The following is a 23,059-nucleotide window of genomic DNA, read 5'->3' as shown; positions in this document are numbered from 1 at the left end:
AAGTAGTATGTTTGCTTTTTGTTTGCACTTCCCATGGACACATGCTACAAGTTGCTACTGTATGGATAAGAACCTCTTATCTGGTCCATGGTGGACGCTCTGGTGTTCTCATACAGTCTCATATGGACAAAACCAGAATGACCACTACTGTTGGAGTCTCCTTCTCTGGAGACATTCAAAACCCCCCTGGACACACTCCTGTGTAACCTCATCTAGGTGCTCCTGCTCTGGCAGGGGGATTGGACTAGATGATCTTTCGAGGTCCCTTCTAGTCTCTAACATTCTGTGATTCTGTGAAAGGAAGAACAGGCTGGAGCTGTGGTTGTCTGTGGTAGCTTTGGTGTAATAACCTTGAAATAACAGAGTTTTGAGACCCTGAGGAAAGTGAGGAAAGAAAGATGGTAACAAAGACCTAGTCCAGACTGATGTAGAAAAAGGGTGTCAAACTCCTACATTTACACAGTCCTAAAATTAGACTCAGCCCTTTGAAGGCAACTGTGAACCTGATGTGGCTCCAGGTGAAAATGAGTTTGAAACCCCTGATCTAGACCCTCTACTATAGGAAAGCAGAAGTTTTCAGGGAACCACGTGGGATCCCATGGGAGGTAGCTCTAAAAGGGCCAAAGAGCACAGGAAAACTCTAAGATCTTTAAGGCTAACAAAGTGCAAGACTAGTGCATCCCTCTACTCAGAAGAGCAAGAAGTATGAAGAGACCAGTTTGGCGAATGTGGAACACATGATGGAGCTCAAGTGCAAAAAGACAGTATAGCACAAGGAGCAAGCCGGGATGGGCTATGAAGTGTGAATGCAGAAATATCAAACAGGCACACAGGGGTGGTGTCAGGAAAACCAAAGCTTAGCTGTAGTTCAGACTTACAGGGAATATCAAAGGCAACAACAAGAGCTTCCACCACTATATCAGCAGCAGCAGGCTGGACAAGGAAAATGTGGTTTGGTGTCCAAACTAGCTGGGTGAGTTACTGACAATGAACACTGGTAAGGCCAAGGTACTCCATTGCCTTCTCTGCATCAGCTTTCATCAGCACAGCCTTCATGCTTAGAGACAGGGCTCAAGGTGAAGAACCACCAGTCATGAATGAGGTCCAAATCCCAAGGATTACCTGAGAAGACTTGACTCAAACAAGCCCACGGGACCAGACCCACCTGCCTGCATGCACAGATGTTGGGACTGTGGACTACCCCTGCAGCACCCTTCTCTACCGTGCTTAAAAGGTGCTGGAGACCATGGGAGATCCCTGATGACTAGAAGAAAGCAAATGGTGCACTCCTCTTCAGAAAATTCCAGAAGGATGGTCTGGGGCACTGCAGACCACTGTAGCAGCGTAAGGAGGTGGGATGCAGGTGACGTCCACGTGCCTGACATCCCTCCAAGGAACAAGGGGAACGGAGGCATCTGACACCTGCGTTTCCATGAACAAGCCTCACTTGGGAAGACCTGCTGTGCTCCCTCCATCGCATCCCCAGCGCCTCTCCTGCATAGGAGGTTCCATTTAAACATTAGGAGAAACTACTTTGAGGGTTCCAGAGCCAGCTCCTCCACCAGCCCCTCGCTCCCTGCCCACCCCAATGGGCTGGAGCTCCATCCCAAGGGTGGCCCAGGTGGAGCTGCCATGGGCCTCACTGTCCTCATCTGTCAGGGCTCCATCCTTGGGCAGCAGCAAGTATGGGCAGAGACCTGTGCAGGCAGGGGAGGGTGAAAAGCACCTTTCAATGCTGTTGGCTTTTTTGCCTGTGGTTCTTAGGATTTTCTGTTGTGTTTAAGCAATGCAACCAAGCAATAACAACATATGTAAAAGGACATCTGTGAAAGCAGATATCCCCAATTAACAGTTTATTAAATACTCATTCTCCTAGTGTGAAACAAAATGTGGGGGGAGAAGGGTGAAAAAGTAGAATAAAAAAAAAAAAAAAAAATAGGATCCTTAAAGTAATTTATGTAAGGGTTCATCTCCGCAGGGAGAAATAAGGAAAAGAGCCAATAATGCTTAAAAATATACAGCTCTTTCAGTACTTCCCAGCAGGATACAGAACAAGAGTAAAATATACATTAAAAAGACTATTTATAAGGCAAACTCAAATAGAAAATAAGAGTTAAAAGAACATCAACAAACTAGTGAAAACTAGAAGTAATCCCTTCTCATAACAAACAACAAAGATTAAAATAATTTTGGTACTATCCTAACATAGTGGCATTTGTCTCACACTGCTGAAGTGTTCTATGATACTGTAAATTATTGAGTTACGCTGGCTTATGCTTATTTTTCTTAAGGTAGCCAGTGTATAATAAAAATGACAATGCACACTTACACAGTACTTCTCACCTCAAGTATCTCAGTGTCCTTAAAGAAAGCAAGCATAGCAGTTATCCAAGTGAGAACTGGGAATATTGAAAGATTTCACCTCAACCTGAGCATCTTTCTTATGAAGAGAGACTGAGAGAGCTGGGTGTGTTCAGCCTGGAGAAGAGAATGCTGAGAGGGGATCTTATCAATGCTTATAAATATCTCAAGGGTGGATGTCAAGAGGATGGGACCAGACTCCTTTCAGTGGTGCCCAACGACAGGATGAGGGGCAACAGACACCAGCTGAAGCATAGGAGGTTCCACCTAAACATGAGGAGAAGCTTCTATACTATGAGGGTGCCAGAGCACTGGAACAGGCTGCCCAGAGAGGTTGTGGAGTCTCCTTTTCTGGAGACATTCAAAACCTGCCTGGACACATTCCTGTGCGATCTGCTCTGGGTGAACCTGCTTTAGCAGGTGGGTTGGACTAGATGATCTCCAGAGGTCCCTTCCAACCCCAACCACTCTCTGATTCTGTAAAACAAACAGAAAGAATGAGAGCCCAGACACTTCCATTTCTCTCACACAAACGTGCCCTGTTGATCAAGATACCCATCATCATAAAAAAGTGACTAGTGTCTAATTAGCACTAAAAAAAAATAATTAAATTCACCGGTGAATAGAACAAGATAAAACTTAATGATTAATTTTTGCCCCAACAAAACGATTTAAAGATTTTGTGGTTCACAATTATTTCACTGAGACATTTCAATGGAAATTATTATAAATAAGGAACTCTGAACCATGCAGAAGCAGGTCTGCACCACCCAGCTACATACACAATTACACACAGAGGTAAATGTGAGGTAATTCAAGGTAGCTTTCTTGTTAATAAAAGCGGGATTACCCAGCTCACCTTCTATGGTTCCCCCATAGGAACAGAGAGGCCGTGTTCACTTGGAGCCTACTGAATTCCACTGCAGCTGGAACTTGCATTAAGATTCAGATGCCCCACCAGGCAAGTGACCAGATCAGATGAGTAACAGTTTTTTACATGCCAATAATGTTTTGCATGAAATCCAAAACTCACCTTTATCTTAAAAATGCACTGCAGTGTTACATGGAACAACGGAGACCTGTTATTACTTTCAATGAAGAAGTGCAACAGGACCCTAGACTACAGTGCTCAACACCAGCTGAGGTATGAGCTCTGCACTCCCGTGACTATCACGTTAATACCTTCCTGGCAGGACACAAAGAGCAAAAATCCGTAACTCAATATTTCCCCAATTAGCATTGCAAACTAGATCAAAATTGCAGTTAAGCTGTGGATATTGGATTCCCAAAAGAAATATAACATGGAACACACACAGAGTCACTAGAACTGGAATTATCAAGGGGAATGATATAAGTGTAGGTATCTGGAAGGCTGGAATTTTTTTTTTTTTTTTTTACATTTTTTAAATATTTTTTACATTTTACTATTTTTTTAATTGCAGTAAAGGAAACGTTGACCTTTCACATCTCTTATAAACAAACAATTTTCAACCCAAAATGTGGATTTAGGTATTCAGAGTAACCAACAGATATGCAGCTTGTATGTGCCATGCTTGTTTTTCTTTATGACTAGAGTTTCTCAGCTGAATAAATCTTCCATGAGACTCTCATCATAAGCTCTGGTAGCAGAGCAAGTTGAGAGGTCATGTATCATCAAAAAAACAGACTGGCTTCAAGGTGAGCTCACAAAATAATTGACTGGGGACAGAAGGCAACTGAACTACAACCACATGCCGCATTTCAGTACTATGCTCAAATCAAAAGGTTGACTTTCCTTCTCCCAAAGCCAATGCTATTTTTTTCAGTCTATAAAGTCACACAAAGCTGTTATCAAGTCATGTATTTAACATATGATATATTGCATAACTATGATTTTACTATGGAACTGTAACAATATTAAGTTATGCTAATTTCAGGGTAATATCACACATTCTCTTTGAAAATCTTTCCAGTCTTGCAGATAAAATATTATCCTTCTCCTCTACAAATACATCCTCATAGAATCTATATTTTCTAGTAACTGGAATAAACTTCTCTCTGCACCTCTACTATTACAGATATGGAAAACCTTTTTCTAGAACAGCAATGTTAGCTAAACACAAGCTGCGTGGAGAAAATATCTTTCTCAGCTTCACTCCTTTTAGACTTTCTACTATCATCCTAATAGGCACGATCATTATTATCTGAAGATACCCACTAAAATAGTGTCTAAACACAACTTCTGATTAATGAAACCAAGGTATCCAGGGACCACCATTTCTTCAGAACAGAATAATAGAATCACAGAATCATTCTGGTTGGGGGAGACTCTCAAGATCATCAAGTCCAACCCAACTCCAGCACTAAACCATGTCCATAAGAACCTCGTCTAAACACCTTTTAAACACCTCCAGGGATAATGACGCCACTGCCTCCCTGGGCAGCCTGTTCCAATGCCTGACAACCCTTTCCATGAAGAATTTTTTCCTAATATCCAATCTCTGTATAGTGCCTAGCCCAGTGAAGACCTCACCCGCCAATGAAAATCTTCCTGTTCCTACCTCACATAGAACAGACAAGGGAAGACAGAATAAGGAGGACATTCCCTGCAGTGCTCTACAAGAGCCAACACAACTGCCTGGGAAAGGAAAGCAACAGCAGACAGCCATCAGCAAATTAAGGCTCAGAGGATCTGGGATCCTTCCCTTAGTGAGAATTTCAGACAGCATCATACATCTTACAACCCCACCTGCATTTTCTATCTGTAAACTCGGTTAACTTGGCAAACAGACTGCCTGGCAAGCGTGACAGCAAGCGTGCTGACTGGGCTGATTAAGCTATCATTTCCTATTAGTCTTAGATCTCTTACCTTTCTATTGCACTTTTCTGTCTGATCCCTGGGGAAAAAAATCCCAAATAAATAAACCACTCCTACAACCATGGTGCAAAAACCTCTTAGTTCTCTATTCTATCAGGGCTGGCTTTAAGAGGAGTAAGGAACATGTGCAATGCTGTAAATACTCAGTATTTGGCAAGACAGCAGTGCAGAGACATGGCCAAAGTAGGTAGTTTGGGTCCCGGAAGCAGTAAAGGTGTCTCAGGATATAGTTTCAGGTACAGTTAACCAGCTGTAACTACAGGCCTTTGCCAAAAGCAGCACCCACGATCTTCTTCCCACCTTTCCCCTTTCCAGGCAGAAGACATCCATGATTTCCTACCAGCACGACTGCAGGATGTACACAGCCATTCCCTTTTCCCCTGTTGGGTTGGGCTTTCTTAAATCAATGATCGGTTGACCCAGCTCTCCCTTGTTCAGTCACTGGCAATGGATCCAGCAGGAATGCCAGGCTGAGAGCAAAGCTGTAGGAGATGGCTACCCTGTATTCTTCACACGAGCTTCCACTTAACATGAAACAGCACCCAGACTATATATCAGCTTGTGGTGCTTCACTTGGCTTAATTAATCTAACAGATACACCTCTGGTGCACCCTCTGGGATATTTTGCACCCTTCTGGGTTGCAAGCGCATTCCCCAAGCACTGCTGAAGCTTTATCTCCTTAGGTACGTCTCACGTGGCATTGCGCCATGTCCTGTAGATTATGTCCCCACTGGTCTTTGGGATCACATCTTGATCTCTGTACTGGTTTTGTTAAAAACAAGAGCAGTTCTCTTTTAGTGAGTTTTCCTTTCAGTTAAGTTCTTCTCCGTAACTGCACTTTCCTGAATTTAGCTACATGTTTGTTGAACATTGTGCTCTGAAACTGGTAAGAGCGACCAATGGAATGCAGAAGAAGTCCCATGTTTAGATTTATTGCTATGACAGCCAAGAAGACTGGTAAAATTCCACACATCCTGTAAATGAAAGGGGCGTGTTTGCAAGGAGGGGTGGACAGAACAGGCAACTAAAGTCAACCAATTATTCCATCCCATCCATGTCATACACACTATATAAGATAGAGATCATGCGGGTCTCGTTCTCTTCAACCATGGCCAGCATCTAAGGAGGACCCTGCCACCCGTGCCCTCATTCAAGGCCTGAGACCCTGCAATCCTGAATTCAATTTCATGTTTGCTGTGAAGTCCCACCCATGACTTCTGTGTGCCTGCCCTGCAGCTGCTGGATCCGCACCAGCTCCCAGCTCTGCCGCAGCTGGAGTGACGCCAACTCCATATCGGGCATTCAAGACTGGGTTTGTATATTTTGTATATTTTCTCTATTTATTAGTAGCATTAGTAAAGCCTTTAAAATTTTCCAGTCTTGCAAGTCTAAGCCTCTCTTCCTTCCTCCTTATCAGTCTTAGCACTTTTTCCTATCTAAGGAGAGGGTGGGGGGGATGGCAAAGGGGTAACAGAGAGCATCCACCAGTTTATTGTTGCCTTGCTTTAAACCTTGACAATCTCTTTCTAAAGAATGTCATATATTTATGACACTGTAAAGCAACCATGAATTGTATCAATTGTGTTTTAACACCTCAGTAACACTCCGTAAGTATCATCTATTGCAAGATAGGCTAACAGAAAGTACAAAGGGCTAGTTTCTTTGCAAAAGAGATCAACACATGTGCATTGTCCATATTCTGTTTGTATTCCCAAATCAGTCGTGCTAAGCATCAAGTAATTAAAAAAAAAAATTGAGCGAAGCAGAGATTCATAAATTGAAACAGCAAATATTACAAGTACTCTTTCTTATAATACAAACAATTTACATAAGCTAAACGAATCAATATAAAACAGTTCCCCATATAGTCTAGGAGCAAGCTGTGCTATTGAGACTATTCTCAACTGAATTTCAACAGGTATTTTTGGAAATCTCTGAAAATAAAGCATATTTCTATCACTGTTACCCAGGCCAAGGTAGAACATGTTTATATATATAGTAACATCAGCACAGATGACATTCTTCAGACATGAGATGACAAGATAATTTGGTTGGAATTGAAAGACAAAGAGAACAATATTAGCTTGTTAAAGGGTTTTCTCATTTTAGTAATTCTTTTCATAATTCAGCATCATAAGGCATGGGAATGGAGACAAATCAAGCAGAATTAAGAGGTGAATTCAGAATCAAATACATAATCTTCAAATTATTATTTCAGAGGACAAAATACAGGCACAGGAATGGATGAGACTGCCAATCTGGAAACAAAAACACTGATGAAAATTAGAGGTTCCTTATTCTCCATATCTGAAGATTAATTGTGGGACATAAGTTTCACATTCATACCTCATTTTAACAAAAAGCTTGTAGCCTGACTCTGTAAAAACTTCATAAAGTGTAACTTCATGTGTTTAAGTCAGACATATTTACTGGCTTTCAGAAACCGGACCACATCCCACCATGACCAGCAAGACCTTCAGACCTTGCACTGAAGTCACCCAGCACTACCCATCCTAACTTCTTAAAAGTACTCATTAGCTAACAAATCCACCGCCCAGTCTATATTACCATTTAAATTAATCCAGCCTCTGTACAGCTCTACAGTGATGAATATTACTTTTCAAAATAGCTTTTGGCACAGCCAAAGAACGAATACTTTTTTTTCCTACTGAAGTACACCTACACGGAGAAGGACTTCTTCAAATCCTTCTCTGAAGCTGGTTACTGACACAAAGATTTTTACTGCAGACAAAAAGATCTAAAGCTGTAGGTCACTGGAGGATATTATATGATAAGCAAATTCACAATTCTAAAGTAATTCTACCAATTTATTAGCAATGCTAGCTCCTGTTCCACAGTAGGGGAGATAATAACGAAGCCTTGTTAAAGGGCAATGCGATATCTTTTATGTAATGTCTTTTTTCATTTGTGATAAAGTCATTAAAGCAGCACTGTGTCTTCTTGAAGCCTCAAACAACAGTCTGCATTAAATCTCCTGTGAGAAATTAAGGACAGTAGTTCACTGGAAAAAATAAGCATCTGTTCTTGTTAATGATGATGGCCTTCTAAAAATCATTAAACTATGCTAAATTGGTGATGATAAAACAAAGCAGAACTGTTTTAACTTTTTCCAAAGCCACGAGAAAATCCATTTCCCTTGTAAATATTTCTTTGCTCCAAATTTGCCCAGTAACCTGTATCTCCCCATATCTCCCATTCTCCCACAACCACCTAGCTTGAATTCGATGTCTTTTAAACCCAGGTTTGTCTTTACTGCATTACCACAGGCTGGAAGGAACTGGTGCATGGGCCACATGTCCTAACAAGAAAGTTAAAGACCATGGAGGTCATGCACAGATGGTAGAGAAGAACCTTATGTTCCACTTAACCTCTCCTGCAAAAACACCGAGGACTCCAACAGGAAAACCAAAAGCAACATTGGAATGCAATGGATTGATTGCCTGACTTGGTATCCAAACACAGCACAAAATGTTCATCTCTGCACAATATTTGCTCTGCCTTGGTGCTCATCTACATCGTGAGTGACTTCTACTACTACTACCACACATAGTTAAGAGACAACACCAGGCGAAGACCAGGTTACCCAGAATATGAGTTTCTGATGAATTAAATGCATGCGGCCAGGTGGTGCCTATTTTACCAGACATATGCCACAAAAGATAAGTGAAGAACCAACTCAGGGTTAAAATCTGGTGCTGTTTGTATTTTTTTTTTTCCTATTGTGTTTCTGTTTTGGTGGAGTAGATGCAAAGGGAAGAGGAAAGTTACTTCTTTCTGAGCTTTTTATTCCTATGTTGTCAAGTTACTGCAGTGGTCTCTCTCTGTTCATTCTACTGAGGTTACTAAGCAGTGGTATTTTCTACTGCTTGAGCCAACAGGTCGGTGGGTAACTCGTTTACAAACTGTAGAGAGACACATGAATTTTTAAAAAAAGGCTTTTAATAAAGTCCCAGAATAAACACATACTGTTTAATCATTAAACTCCTCAAATTACAAAATAAATTAAAACCCTGGAGTAAAAACAGACATGACAACATAGTAATGCCATCTGCTAAAGTAATCCACCACACCAGCATTGTATACATAACACTATGACAATTCCCATTTGAAGCAAGGATGTAGGTATTTAGCCCATCTCCAGCTGGGAGCAGCTCTGTGAAAAGGGACCTGGGGGTCCTGGTGCACAACAAGCTCAATATGAGTGACCAGTGTGTTACTGTGGCAAAGAAGGTCACCGAGATGCTGGGCTGCATCAATAAGGGCATCACCAGCAAAGACTGAATCATTATCCTCATTATCCTGCTTGTAAGGTCACACCTGTAATCCTGTGTTCAGTTTTGGTCCCTGCTGTACAAAAAAGTTGTGGACAAGCTGGAGAGGGTCCGGAGAAGGGCCATAAAGGAGATCAAAGGACTGGGAAGCTGCCACATGAGGAAAAGCGGAAAGAACGGGCCTTGCTCAGCCTTGAGAAAAGAAGGCTTAGAGGAGACCTCATCACCATGTTACAGTATTGAAGGGTGGCTGCAACGAAGATGGAGACTCCCTTTTTACAGGGAGTCACATGGGAAAGAGGAGGGGTAATGGGTACAAGGGAAATGTTACACTATGAGAACAATCAGCCATTGGAATAATCTCCCCAGGGAAGTGGTGGATTCCACAACACTGGACAGTTTTAAGATTTGGCTAGACAGGGTGCTGGGACATCTCATCTATACTGTGCTTTTGCAGATAATCCCTGAGGTCTGTTCTAACCTGGTATTCTATGATTCTGTGGTTCTTGTGGCCTTTGAGCCAAACCCAGAATCACAGAGGTACCTTCCAGCTCCTGCTCTTTGCTAGTAATTCAGTGCTAGCACCAAGCAACTACTGAAAAAACCTCCGCATCTTTGCCTCACCTACACCATGTAACACAAAGGATGCCATGGTAACACGAAGGCCACGGGGCACACCAGCACACAAGAAGGATTTGACCCCCATGCCAGCTTGCTGTCCTTCCAGCTGCCCAGGGAGCAACCAGACTCACCTCTAACAGTTGCTTTCACGTCAGGCCAACACTTGATAAGTCAGGACAGTGGGGAAGCGAAACAATATCCATGCTCCCCACGCAAAGGTCTTTTCTGAGAATCCCACCTTGGAGGTCACGCATCACAAGCAACAGCTAATCAAGGCACAACTACTGAGAAAACACCTTTTCTGGCTGATGCATTCATGTGTCCTGCAGGGAAGAATTCAGTAGCCCAAAAAGATGTAGGCACACATCTTAGAACACACAATTAACTTAATTTCAATAAAGCTTTGCAGCAGTTGCCTTGTAAACATCCATTAGCAGTAACACAGAGGGTCCACCAAGATGGAGCTGCTTAGCTATCACATGTGGCAGCATTCGGCACCATGACAGCAACCTGGGGAGCAACTCCTCTTGCTTCACCACCCGTTGTACCGCCTGGCCCCCAAAGGGCTAAATGAAATTGTCACACAGCAGCACGAAGGGAAGTTTCCTCATGAGCCTGCTGTCATTGGACAGGGCTGGAAACTTACGCTAGATAAATTCAGATTAAAAATCAGGTGCATGCTTTCACAACAGGTAACTCCTAGTATAGCTATGAGAGGCTCTTCACCACAATCAGTTTTAAGATCAGTAAGATGTTTATTTGAAATATAGGTTCAGACTTAAACGGGAGACAATTCAAAGCGGTCCTGTAGCCCTTCTCAGACAAAAGATCAGATGTTATCTCAGCTCCTCCAAAGCCTCGTTAGTGAGGCATGGCAGCTCAGTGCTCTGGTCTGATCGCCCAGCACTCACCACCCTGGGTCAAGGGCCACTAGTGCTCCAGACTCTGGTGGTTTCATTCTTCCACAACTGACAAAGCCTTCAGGATCCTCTAAACACAGAGGAAACTTTCTTTTCATAACCCTTAAACCATGTCTCACTTTTGCCCTTGCAGGAAACCCAGACCAAATAGCAGATACCAAGCAGGAACAGCACAAAACTCAGCTGTCTTTCTGCAGGTTTTGGAAGAATTTGCCTGGTCTTGTTTGGTGTTCAGCATTTTAAGTGAGGAGGCTCTGGCAGCTACCTTCAGAGGACTCAAAATGCCGTATGAGTTTGCAAATTTTCCAAGCAGAAATCATATCTCCCTGCATACTCATATGTTGCAATGGAGGTGCAACGCTAGGGAATTTAGGCATCATAATAATACAAACAAACATTGCAATTTCAAATTCATAGTACTTGGATCACACTTTAGTTCTCACTCTATTCTTCCCAGTTATGATATTCATCTTCCCAAACAGCTCCATGTGCTGTCTTTGGTAATCACATCCTTCAAACCTTTGTCCCTGTTATATCTACCAACATCTACATATTCAAAACAGTCTCTGAAGCACATGCTAAAACATCTGTTTCAACCACCTTTCTCTTTAGAGTTTAAGCTGTTTGCTGGAAAAATGCCATCCTAATGGCTAGCTCCTCCGTTAGTGAACTGGAGAATTCATTTTGTATTTACTGATTGTTCCCTAATGAAGAGTCGTAAAGGTGCCAGAGACTCCTGACCAGACACCACTTAATTAGTACCAAAGGGTATAAAATCCCAAATCAAGACGAGATCTTTGTCCAATGGCTCAGTCACTGGGAAAGAGATGACGTCATTTTCGGCTTACACAGAAGTCTGTAAAATTTCATTAAAAAAACACCTAAGGAAATTAAAAAACTATATAAATTGTTCATTTCCTCCCAGTTCCTAAGACACCAAATACGTTTTCCAGAATCAAATCACACGTTGCTAAAGAAGTGTTCTTCGTAAAGGACCCAGTAATATGCATCATGCATAGAATTTATTTTAAACTAGACAAAGGCAAATACCAATAAAACACGTCTTCTGAATAATATAGAGAAAGGTTTATATGACATACAAAGACATAATACAAAGCATCCACAAGGTATAAAATATTACCTCTAATGGATCTGTATTTTCATCATTATGGGTCATAACAATAGTCCAGCTTTCATGTTACCTCAAACTATGCTGTATTGGAATATTTTCTGGGGGTGCTTGCTCCCAAGAAGGCAAAGAGATGAGCAAGAACTCCATTAAATGTCAAGGTTTTTTTCCCTCTCAAACCCTCAAAAACATTCTGATATCTCCTTGCAAGTCTCTTGAATTAAGTCATCCTGAAAGTTAATTCCCTCTCTTCCATATCATTTAAATTCTCGATTAAATAATTGAGAAAATAGCAGGAAGAAAAAAAGTCAATTAACAGAAGGAGGCAAAAACCATCCCAACACAGCAACAGCGTTGCTGCTTCTATTATGCTCTCTGCTTGTTGAAGGCATCTGTTTTCCAAGCAGTGAGGCAGCTTGGATTCTTTGGGATAACAGAAGATACACACAGGGAAATAAAGATTCATGGTAACACAAAATCCATTAAATACAGATGCCCTCATAGTAATCTACAATACCTGATGTAATTATTACTACATATGTAAGAAAATATTTGTATCCAAAAATGCAGTCTTCCATTTTCCTAAAATCTACCTCTCCAATGCCAAACACTTGTTCTGCAAAAAATTCAAAATCCTGCTCAAGATCTCTGTCCCGTAGTCAGCAGTTGACCCGATAGCAGCTTTAACCACCCGAAGCTTCTAGCCCTCTTATCATAATGATAAACAAGTGTATTCCATCAGAAAGCAAGCAGTTTTGCACAAACAGGAAATGGGACAGAACAAGCATGGGCTTTTTTTACCATAAACCATTATTCTTTCCTGGTTTTTTAAACTGCACCTTCTTTTATAATCACAAAGTCACACCAACAGCATCTCAGCTATCCCAGATAATTTCAATGAGTCTTCCGCAGAGTTTTGCTTTGTGCTTCCAGCAGATGAGACTAAACGCTCACTGGTACATCTCCCAAGAAAACAGGCTTCAAAACCAGTAGAAATGAAGAAGAAAGTAAAAAAGAAAATGCCAATAGAACAGGAGGGACGGCAAACCACAGTGAAGCTTGGGAAGGGCCACCAGCGTGCTGCAGTGAGGCCGCACAGAAACCTCTGCTTACCCCTTGCTCGGATTCCAGCAGCTCTGTTTTGACTCTGACTGCCGGCATCCCATCAAGCATTAACATTCTGTTCTCAAAGGCGCTGATGTCCTAAGGCAAAAAAAGGACAAGGTTAATAAAAAAAAAAAATCATGAGAAACACTTGCTTTCATTCGCTGATTTAGTTCTATAATATTGTAGAAGTTTCTTCTAGTGGAAATGAAGTTAATGAAGACGTAATATCAACTTCAAGCAGTAGCTACCAAGTTAAACAGCTACTTCTCTTAAAATAGTAAGTTATACTTTCAGTTATCCTTAAAAGCAAACTAAATCTTTGTAAGCAACAAGGGAAAAATGATCTCCAATTACTGTTTTTTTAATTTTAAGTTAAACACGCAGGTGCACATATATAAATACTTTGCTTTAGAACTGGAAAGGAAAGCAGTGATGTCAAATAGCTTCAAATTTTTGGCAGTATACTTAGGCATATTTGATTTCAATCAAAACATCTGTACTTCTGTATTACCTATAGAAAGCATACACTTGAATTCAGATCAGTTATAGTGAAGGGCTGTTCACACACCTCCCCCATAAATTAACACAAAACAATTGCACAGACTTCATATCATTCATTATCCTGTAAAGTTATCAGCATTGGTCAATAAAACCCTCCAGGTACTCACCCCTGAGACAAAAGAAATAAAAAAGCACATTAAAAACATGAAATGTCCTTGTAGTAATGGGCAGTATATGCCGAGAGCTTCAACCTGAAGAGAGATTTGCAGAACTGTGCTTCCCTGAATCAACATCCTCGCTATGAATGTCTCATCCCGCTGCTGGGGGATGGAGACACGCAAAACAACCTCTTGTGCCTTCAGTTCCAACACGACCTCAACCCAAGTCAATTTTCTATTCCAGCCAAGGCCCAAGGCTGGTGTTGGAAAGCCAGCCCCTTCAGCTGCCGGTTACTTTGGACTACACGGAGATAATAAAAGACATTTTATCCCTCAAGATAGAATCTGACCTTACAAATCCAGACACCTTGGTCAGCGGGTACAGAAATACAAAGACGCCGCAGCTGTTTTTAAAATAGCAAAACCAGAGCGTTGATCACTTATAAGTGGCTCATTGACAACCACCAACTTATCTGCAGCCGCGTCTGGAAGGCAACATTCAAAACTCACCTCTGCTCTAACCATTCCCTCACAGTCCTCAATAACAGCACTGTAATGGAAAAAATGCTTTCCCTGTGTTTCACAGGCAGCAGATGTGTTCAGTGCTGTGTGGTGCTGTTATTCACAAGGAATATACTCATAACCCTGTTTCTTATCATAGTTGCTTCAGGCAAATTTTAAGAAAAATGATCTGCCCTAATGGAGCTTCCAAAATATGTTGTAAAACCTTAAACTACTTCAAGCATTTTTTTTTCCAACTAATGCACCTCATCCCTCATTTTCAAGGATTTAAGTATTACAGCTACTGTTGATTTTTGTATACTCTTTTACTTTGTTGTAATTCAAATAAATTACGCTAAAAAGGCAACTGATACACCCATGCTCCAAGGCCATGCCACAGGCAGAGCAAATGACCTCCTTAAAATCCCCATCACTCCCACTTTGAACCCCCTGTGTTACTGTACACACAGCTGCTGTTTGATATTACAGGGCAGGCAAGAATTTGATGTTAAAGCAGATAAGCAAACAAAACGGCAAATGCAATCTCTATTTTTTTCCTTAAAAAGTAGATTCAGGTAGTTCATAAAAAGCTCTAAATGCTTAAATTACAAAATTTCAGATCAAACAAGTAATTTTGAGCAGAATTCTTCCACATTAACGCGTGTGAATTAAGACGAGTCAACCTGTTGAGACACCCTGGTCCATGCTATGCTACCGCTGTGTATCTACTGTATTTTAAGCTTGACACAACAGGAAGAATCAAAAAAAAAAAAAAAAAAAAGCTCTTCCTATGTCTTCTTAGCAATTTATTTGTGCACCTTAGTCTTTATTCAGTGTTCGAAGTGGGGAAAAAAGCAGGGGGGACTCTGACAGCACAAAACAGCTGGCTGAAACCATTCCAGGCTTCACATCCCTCTTCCCAGCAAGGGCGGTGCACTGTTTACTGATCAGAATCGGACCCCAGACGTCACTGAGCTCCAGGGGTTGGGATGTGGTTTGAGGTGGAGCAACAAAAGGAGCCAGCCTGGGCAGGAAGAACCCCAGGTTCCAGTGTAAGCTGGGGAATGACCTATTAGAGAGTAGTGTAGGGGAAAGGGACCTGGGGGTCCTGGTAGACAGCAGGATGATCATGAGCCAGCACTGTGCCCTTGGGGCCAGGAAGGCCAATGGCATCCTGGGGTGTATTAGAAGGGGGGTGGTTAGTTGGTCCAGAGAGGTTCTCCTTCCCCTCTACTCCGCCCTGGTGAGACCACATCTGGAATATTGTGTCCAGTTCTGGGCCCCTCAGTTCAAGAAGGACAGGGAACTGCTGGAGAGGGTCCAGCGTAGGGCAACAAAGATGATTAAGGGAGTGGAGCACCTCCCTTATGAAGAAAGGCTGAGGGAGCTGGGGCTCTTTAGTTTGGAGAAGAGGAGACTGAGGGGTGACTTTATTCATGTTTATAAATATATAAAGGGTGAGTGCCACGAGGACGAAGCCAGGCTCTTCTCGGTGGCAAACAATGATAGGACAAGGGGTAATGGGATCAAGCTGGAACACAAGAGGTTCCACTTAAATTTAAGAAACTTCTTCTCAGTGAGGGTGACAGAGCACTGGAACAGGCTGCCCAGGGAGGTTGTGGAGTCTCCTTCTCTGGAGACATTCAAAACCCGCCTGGACATGTTCCTGTGCGACCTCACCTAGGCGTTCCTGCTCCAGCAGGGGGATTGGACTAGATGATCTTTTGAGGTCCCTTCCAATCCCAAACATACTGTGAAACAAGAGGTTTCACTTAAATATGAGAGGAAACTTCTTCTCAGTGAGGGTGGCAGAACACTGGAACAGGTTGCCCAGGGGGGTTGTGGAGTCTCCTTCTCTGGAGACATTCAAAACCTGCCTGGACACATTCCTGTGTAGCCTCATCTGGGTGTTCCTGCTCTGGCAGGGGGATTGGACTAGATGATCTTTCGAGGTCCCTTCCAATCCCTAACATTCTGTGATTCTGTAATCCCTGCCCCCCGCCCAGTGCCTGTTCTGCAAGCAGAGAGGTGCCTCTCCCTTCTTGATTTATACACGGCACAGTTGAGTTTTACAGCAAGATCAGGAATATACCATCGCCAAGCATCCCTTAGGCTGTTCAGCTTGTAGACAAAGAAGGATGAGCTGATATTGCTGCATGTCCCCGAGGAGGTCTTACCCGCCTGAACGAAGGGACAAGGCTGGCTTGCGCAGGAGGAGGGGGGAAGACAAAGTGCCACCGAGGAACGGCAGGTTTAATGAACTGTTAGAATCTGATTAGAGGCTAATGTCCCTTTTAGTGCTTTGTACCAATTTACAGCTGATATACTTGAACCATTTTTCCCCACTGGCTGCGATAAACTCATTAGTTTTAAAAATGCAAGCTAACCAGAGCCTTTGAAGTTTAAAACTGATAAATCATGAAAACCTGACTAGTTCATGTACCATTTAACACATTTACATTTAACTAAATTTTCATAGTACTCGCTTCCCTTTTTGTTCTCTAAAATCATATTTCTTAAAAGCAGCGCTCTGCCTTTTGAGCGTTGGTCTGAAGAGTACATGCAGTGAATAGATCTGGCTGTTGGGTCACTTATAATTCAGAACAGTAATAATCACAGAAGTAGATTCTTTCCAAACTATTTGATCTCCTCTGTGTTTGTAACTGGAAGGACATTGTGTGACACATCCTGGGGGGGCCACTGACTAGCAGTAGCTGAGTAGATCCAGTCTGCATGCTATACATATGGATGACATGTTTAGCCCAGTATTCACCCAGAAATCTTATTTTTCCACACTGTGCTCTCCTGCAATAACCAGCGTTTGCACTACAGTGTGTTCAAAGCCATCCAGCAAATGGGACATAATTGCCGAGGTTTGCATACGGTGGGCAGTCATCTAAGGCGAAGGGGCTTGACTCATCCCCACAGGGGCTGGGAGTGTGAATTGAGTTCCCCCAGGAGCCTCTCCAGTCGGCCAGGCAGATGGAGCATCCACACCTGAGCGAGGCCAGGCTGCTCCACTGCCCTGCGTTAACTGATGACCCTCAGGAGACCCACCAGCAGAGATTCCTGATATGATGGATTGAGTTAATGTGTTTTTCAGGCCGCAGTTCCCTCCTGGCTCGCTCAACTTCCTTCATCGGCTGTGGCAGCAAAGTTACAGCTCCCAACATTGCCCAGCTGAAGGTGACCTGAATTTGTGTGACAGCCCTTCCTTCTCTATTCCCCTGCCTCCCACCCCAACCCACCTGGTGGACTCCAGTCACCCACCCAGGTAAAACACATAGCAGATGTGTGTCCTAAACTGGGCATATAATCAAGCCAAACACTGCATAACCTTACTAAAACATCTGTTCTCCTGGACCAATAAACTAGCTCATCCTAAAAGAGATCAACCTCTCTTCCTCGGTGTCATCCATTGGAGTCTTTTACTAATCACTTTTGGACATTTATTCCCTTGAAAGATTAATTAAAAACACAAATCATACCTGGGTCCATATGGGCAACTGCTATTAAAGCAGTTGGTAGAGAAGACAGATAAGGTTTCAGGGTTACAAGCTCCTCTTCTGAGAAACTATGGCAATCAGTCTAGTAAAAAGAATCTCCCCCCTCCTAAAAGGCCTCCATTATCAGTACAGCACCTTTACAACTGGCACTTTCTTCATGCAGACATCTTTCCGCAGCAAGTTTAATCAAATTATATTTGGATACTGTAAAGGAAGAGAAAATAAAACAAAAACTCCTATCTTATCCTGGTACAAAACCTCACAGCATCCTGTAGTGCTTATTTAATTATGAACCACACTATTATGAAATTTGGCTCTGCCCATGAGAAAGGCTGTGGTTTTATAGCCAAGTTTTTAATTTGGCCAAGCTATACATCTAAGAATCACGCTGCAAACTTTTAACAACAACAGCAGAGCTGTTGCCACAGCCAACCTCCTGTCCTGAGACACCATTAAAGATACTCATAACCCCCCTCCATAATTTCTTCTAAGCACAAGATGACAGAAACTGCACATCCCTATCCCATACCACAGTTGTCTCTCCCATTGTCCAAGATTTTCACACCCAGCTGCTCAGTACTAAAGCATCAGAAATGAAATGATGCTCTCCCAAACTTGGCCAGACAGTGATGAGAACAACCCCGTGCTTTCCCAGGAAGAAAGCTGTGAGCTGAGGCATCAGAGCCCCCAGAACCCACATCTCACATTTCCTGCCCTGATCAACATTTACATTCCTGTGGAAGACAGTCTCCTTTTCTTGTTCATCTCACGAACACGAGAGATGTACAGAAGCAAGAAGCATGATGCTAGTTACTGCTGTCACTAACAAAGTCAACAGGCTTACTTAGTAACAATGAAGAGCTGCATGTTGGCAAGACGAAGCCACTGATGGTTCTGAACTTCTCCATGAGACACCAAAAATGCTCAGCTGACAATTCAGTGCTTCCTAACTCAGGTAGTTTGACCTTGGCCAGCTGCCCACACAGCTGCTCTCATACTCCTCCTCCTCAACAGGCTGGGGAAGAAAATAAGATGGAAAAGCTCATGGGTCAAGATAAAAACTGGGAGATCATTTATGAGGCACCATCAGATGCAAAACAGACTCGACTGGGGGAAAACTAATTTATTGCTGATTAAAATAGAGTTGGATGGTGAGAAACAAAGACAAAACCCAAAACACCCCCGCCCCTCCTTCTTCCCAGGCCCAACTTCATTCCTTCATTCCAACTCTTCCCTTACTCTTCTGTACAAACTCAGCTTCTAATGTGACACACTTTTTTTTTTTTCAGAAACAAAGCATCAGCTGGGGGAAAAGCAGTCTCAAATTCACCATTATAGTTCCATAAAAAGTTTCAGGTTTAAGGAGAGTACTTTTGAACAGCTAAGAGCTGAGACAGCCCTTATGCAGTCTTCCTGTCTCAAAGCCATGACTTACAGCTTTGCCTTGCTTCATCTTCTTGTCATTTTACACTTTTCTGTACATGCAGAAATCTCTAAATTCATTATATTCTCATTTTATAGTTCCAAGATTCTGAGTAATTTTTGTGAAAATAATAGTCTTGATAGCTAAGAAACACAAAAAGTGAAATATGTCATTTTTTTAAAGGTTTGGTTTTTTATATTGGTATCTTAAAAACATCACTGAACTAAACACAAAGTAGCCTGCATCACTTACATGCTCTAGCAATAAGATTACCTTGTTGATTTTTCTGAACATGAATACCTTAATGTATTATATTCTCATTACTTACATTACTACGGAGAAGTTATTCATCAGTCAGAGGAACAGACAGCATAATACCTCAGTGCTAAAAATCTGAAGCAATCCACTCAGGGTGAAGCTTTTGAAAATACAACAAATCCTTTCAAGAATATGACTAGGTAAGATTTCCAAAGTTTGAAAATGTTTTTTTCCCCCTCTTTGTTTCAAGGGATAACGAATCAAACATTACCATCTCTTCTCAAACATAACTATTTCCAGAGATAGAATGTCTTCTAAATTCTCACAGGAAAGAATTACACAATTGCCTACTACCTCGGCCTCCTGAAGACCTTCACTTCCAAAGAAGTCCTTTATATAGCATACAATGAGATTTGTTAGTCACTTAAGCGTTGTTATCTCTAGGGTGAAGCATACCAGTTAATATTGCCACAGTACATGTAAGAGCAGTTCATTCCAAAAAGTGAAGGAAACAGCTATCTGATAGAAAATAAAAGTAAATTTATGTGGCTAGAAGATCATCACTCAACTGGGAGTTCTGCCAGAGAATCGGGGTTAACAGCCCATGTCTTGCCATAAGATCTTCATCACATGTAATTATGTCTATATAGCTGTGTGAAATGTTCATAATGAAAGCAGACTCTGGTAGCTCTGCACTTTACTCTGAACTTGAACTTCCAGTCAAATTCACCAGAAAATAAAATGATCATTTGTATTTATTGATGCTTCAAGGAAAATCAAAACAATTTCTTAAGAAAAAAGACAAAGTAAAGCCTTAAATGTCGTACTGTTTTCACGTGAAACTGGGTAGGGTTGACTTAAGTTCACTCCAACTCAAAAGGAAATCCCTTTAGTGAGAAGAGAACACAGAGTTTGCAGAAGGCCATGTAAACAATACAAACTGTGGTTTATGTCTTATCTAAAACACAAAAGTTTAAAACACCACAGAAATGGACTTGTAGAAATATGCTAGGACAGCAGCTCAGCACATAATAATTAAAGTTAGCAACACGGTTATCTCTTGCTGTTCTACATACCTCTCTCTGGTCTGCTTGTTAGCCCTGAACAGAGCTCAGGGTGGTCCCAAATGCAGTTCATGAAATTCCATCTATTACCTTCTGTCATAGGAGGCCATGGGAGGAGGGCAGTCTAGGTACAGATATCATGGACATGCATCTGCATGGCATCCAGTGATCACAGGCATCACAGAAGGCATCACAGAATCACAGAATGACAGAACAGTTTGTGTTGGAAGGGACCTTCAAAGGCCATCTAGTTCAACCCCCTGCAATGAGCAGGGACATCTTCAACTACATCAGGTTGCTCAGAGCCCCGTCCAGCCTGGCCTGGAATGCCTCCAGGGATGGGGCATCTACCACCTCTCTGGGCAACCACTGTTTTACCACCTTTATTGTAAAAAATGTCTTCCTCAGGTCTAGCCTGAATCTCCCCTCCTTTAGTTTAAAACCATTACCCCTGTCCTGTCCTAACAGACCTTGCTAAAAAGTCTGTCCCCAAAGCTCTAAGCTTTCCAGGAAGGCCAGTGAGTGTGGTCTCTTATTAAAACTGCACATGCCAGGCACAGCCCAGACCTCACCAGCAGCTGTGACTTGATGCTGTTGATGCCAGAGAAGCACGTGCAATGGTTGGTCTTCAGCTCCTGTTGTCCTGCTGAGACCCTCATCTGATGTACCAGATCATGTCCAGTTGTACCTCACTGGTACCAATACACATGCAACACAAGCTTCTTGAATTGCTTTTCTGGTACTTAGATCCCTTAGAAAACAAAATATACTAATTTTGCAGACAGCAGGTTTCCAAATGCTGTTAAGTAGCGAAGTCCCTAAGGATGCAGCTATGTTTTAATTTTCTATGTATTTTTTACAAATCTGTCTCCAGGGAAGAAGTTCAAGTCCAGACAATATTCACTGAAGAGAACCAAGATCTCATGTTTCACTTCTAAAGCCTTTTTGGTTTGTTTGGGTTTAATTTTGTTTTAGCAAATATAAATAGAACCAAAGAGATGCGGTCAGCTTCCAGGTGACAGAGAAGCATCAAGCACATCGGCAACCAGAGGCCAATTTGCTATTTGTCAGACTCAGCAGGCAACACTGTCAGCTTAGACTGCTTAAAATCCCTTCACATCAGCTCTGCTCTCCTGCCACTTTCATCTGTCTCCACAAAGAATTACTGATCAGTCCTGCAGTATATAATTCAGACGCAACATTACAAGTAACATTAATTAAACCAGAGCATATATTTAATTTCTACCAACATTAATGGCTTCATTGTTTTCCTTCTAATAGAACAATCGCAGAATATTTGATAAGATTTTTGTGAACACCAATGGATTCATTAAGCATTTGCGGATTTTCTTTATCTTACGAAGTCCAGCTTAACAAACCACCCCCACCCCAAAAAAAAACCAAACTGAAAAAGAGCCATCATTCAGGAGAGACACATACTGCACTGCATTTATCTTTCCACCAGAATTAAAAATAAAACAACTTTTCATAACACTTCATAATGCATAATAGTAAAATAAACTCCTGATAGATTCCTTTGGGTTTGTAAAGTACAGACAAGTAGTGAAGACTGCCATCAAGTGAAAATTCATTACTTTTTCTCAAAATCCCCTAGTCATTGACCCAGATTGACACTTTTGTTTGACCAGTTACAAATCAAATAGTTTTAAAAAACTACTACTCAATTTCCAAGGTAGTTAGTTTTCTGCTGTCTTATGTCAACTGTTGTCCAGCCTGGAGAAGAGTTTGAAGAATATGAGTCTTAAAATTAAAACCAAACACCACTATCTGCCCTTCCCCACCCCCCAAAAAAAGGAATGGGAAATATAAAAGAATTTTCATAGTCCTACAAATATTATATTGATCAAATTTACTGAAGCATATACTACATAAAGGTTACCTTTACTATTGGGTGGGTTGTTACCTTAACTATCAAACTTGAGAAAAATAAAATACATCAACAGCTAGTGAAAACAGTTTCAGGTCAGGTTTTCATTCAAAGAGGTCCCTTGTCTTTTGTCCTTACAAAAAACCAAAATCAAAGTTTATATAATCAAAAAGTCAGTCTCAGGTCACAACATGTTTTTAAGTAACTTCTAATGCTAGGAGGAGTATAAGACATCAACAGAGTGTCAGGGGAATAATTCTGCCATATGACAAAATTTTCCTGCATCTGCTATTTTCTAAATTGTGACTATTTTGCATTTGCAGAGCAAATAAGCACTGAAAAGCACTGCCCAGGAGCTTACCAGCCAACATACAGTGACCAAAATTTCACTCTTAATTCTGCCCTTACCTAATCTGGTAGGAATATGAGCTGCTAAAACCATGGGGAGCTGGTTGGCATATTTTCCCCCCAC

The 23,059-nt window shown here is 41.8% G+C and overlaps 1 protein-coding gene across 6 annotated transcripts in view; it reads right to left on the bottom strand.

Moving 5' to 3' along the window:
• The window catches only part of KLF12 (KLF transcription factor 12), a 255,559-nt gene that overhangs the window by 144,930 nt on the left and 87,570 nt on the right, over window positions 1-23,059 (bottom strand). For 5 of the 6 annotated variants that reach the window (XM_082063806.1, XM_082063805.1, XM_082063809.1 and 2 more), the window contains exon 3: window positions 13,295-13,384. The exons of the other annotated variant lie outside the window; for it this stretch is intronic. In XM_082063806.1, the coding sequence (XP_081919932.1) occupies window positions 13,295-13,384 (90 nt within the window). The remainder of the gene's footprint in view (window positions 1-13,294; window positions 13,385-23,059) is intronic. 6 annotated transcript variants of the gene reach the window in all.

The sequence above is a fragment of the Streptopelia decaocto genome (genome assembly GCF_964273445.1).
Source record: "Streptopelia decaocto genome assembly, chromosome: 1".
Lineage (NCBI taxonomy): Eukaryota > Metazoa > Chordata > Aves > Columbiformes > Columbidae > Streptopelia > Streptopelia decaocto.
The sequence above is the reverse complement of the archived record's forward strand: the minus strand, read 5'-3'. Positions and strand labels throughout refer to the sequence as shown.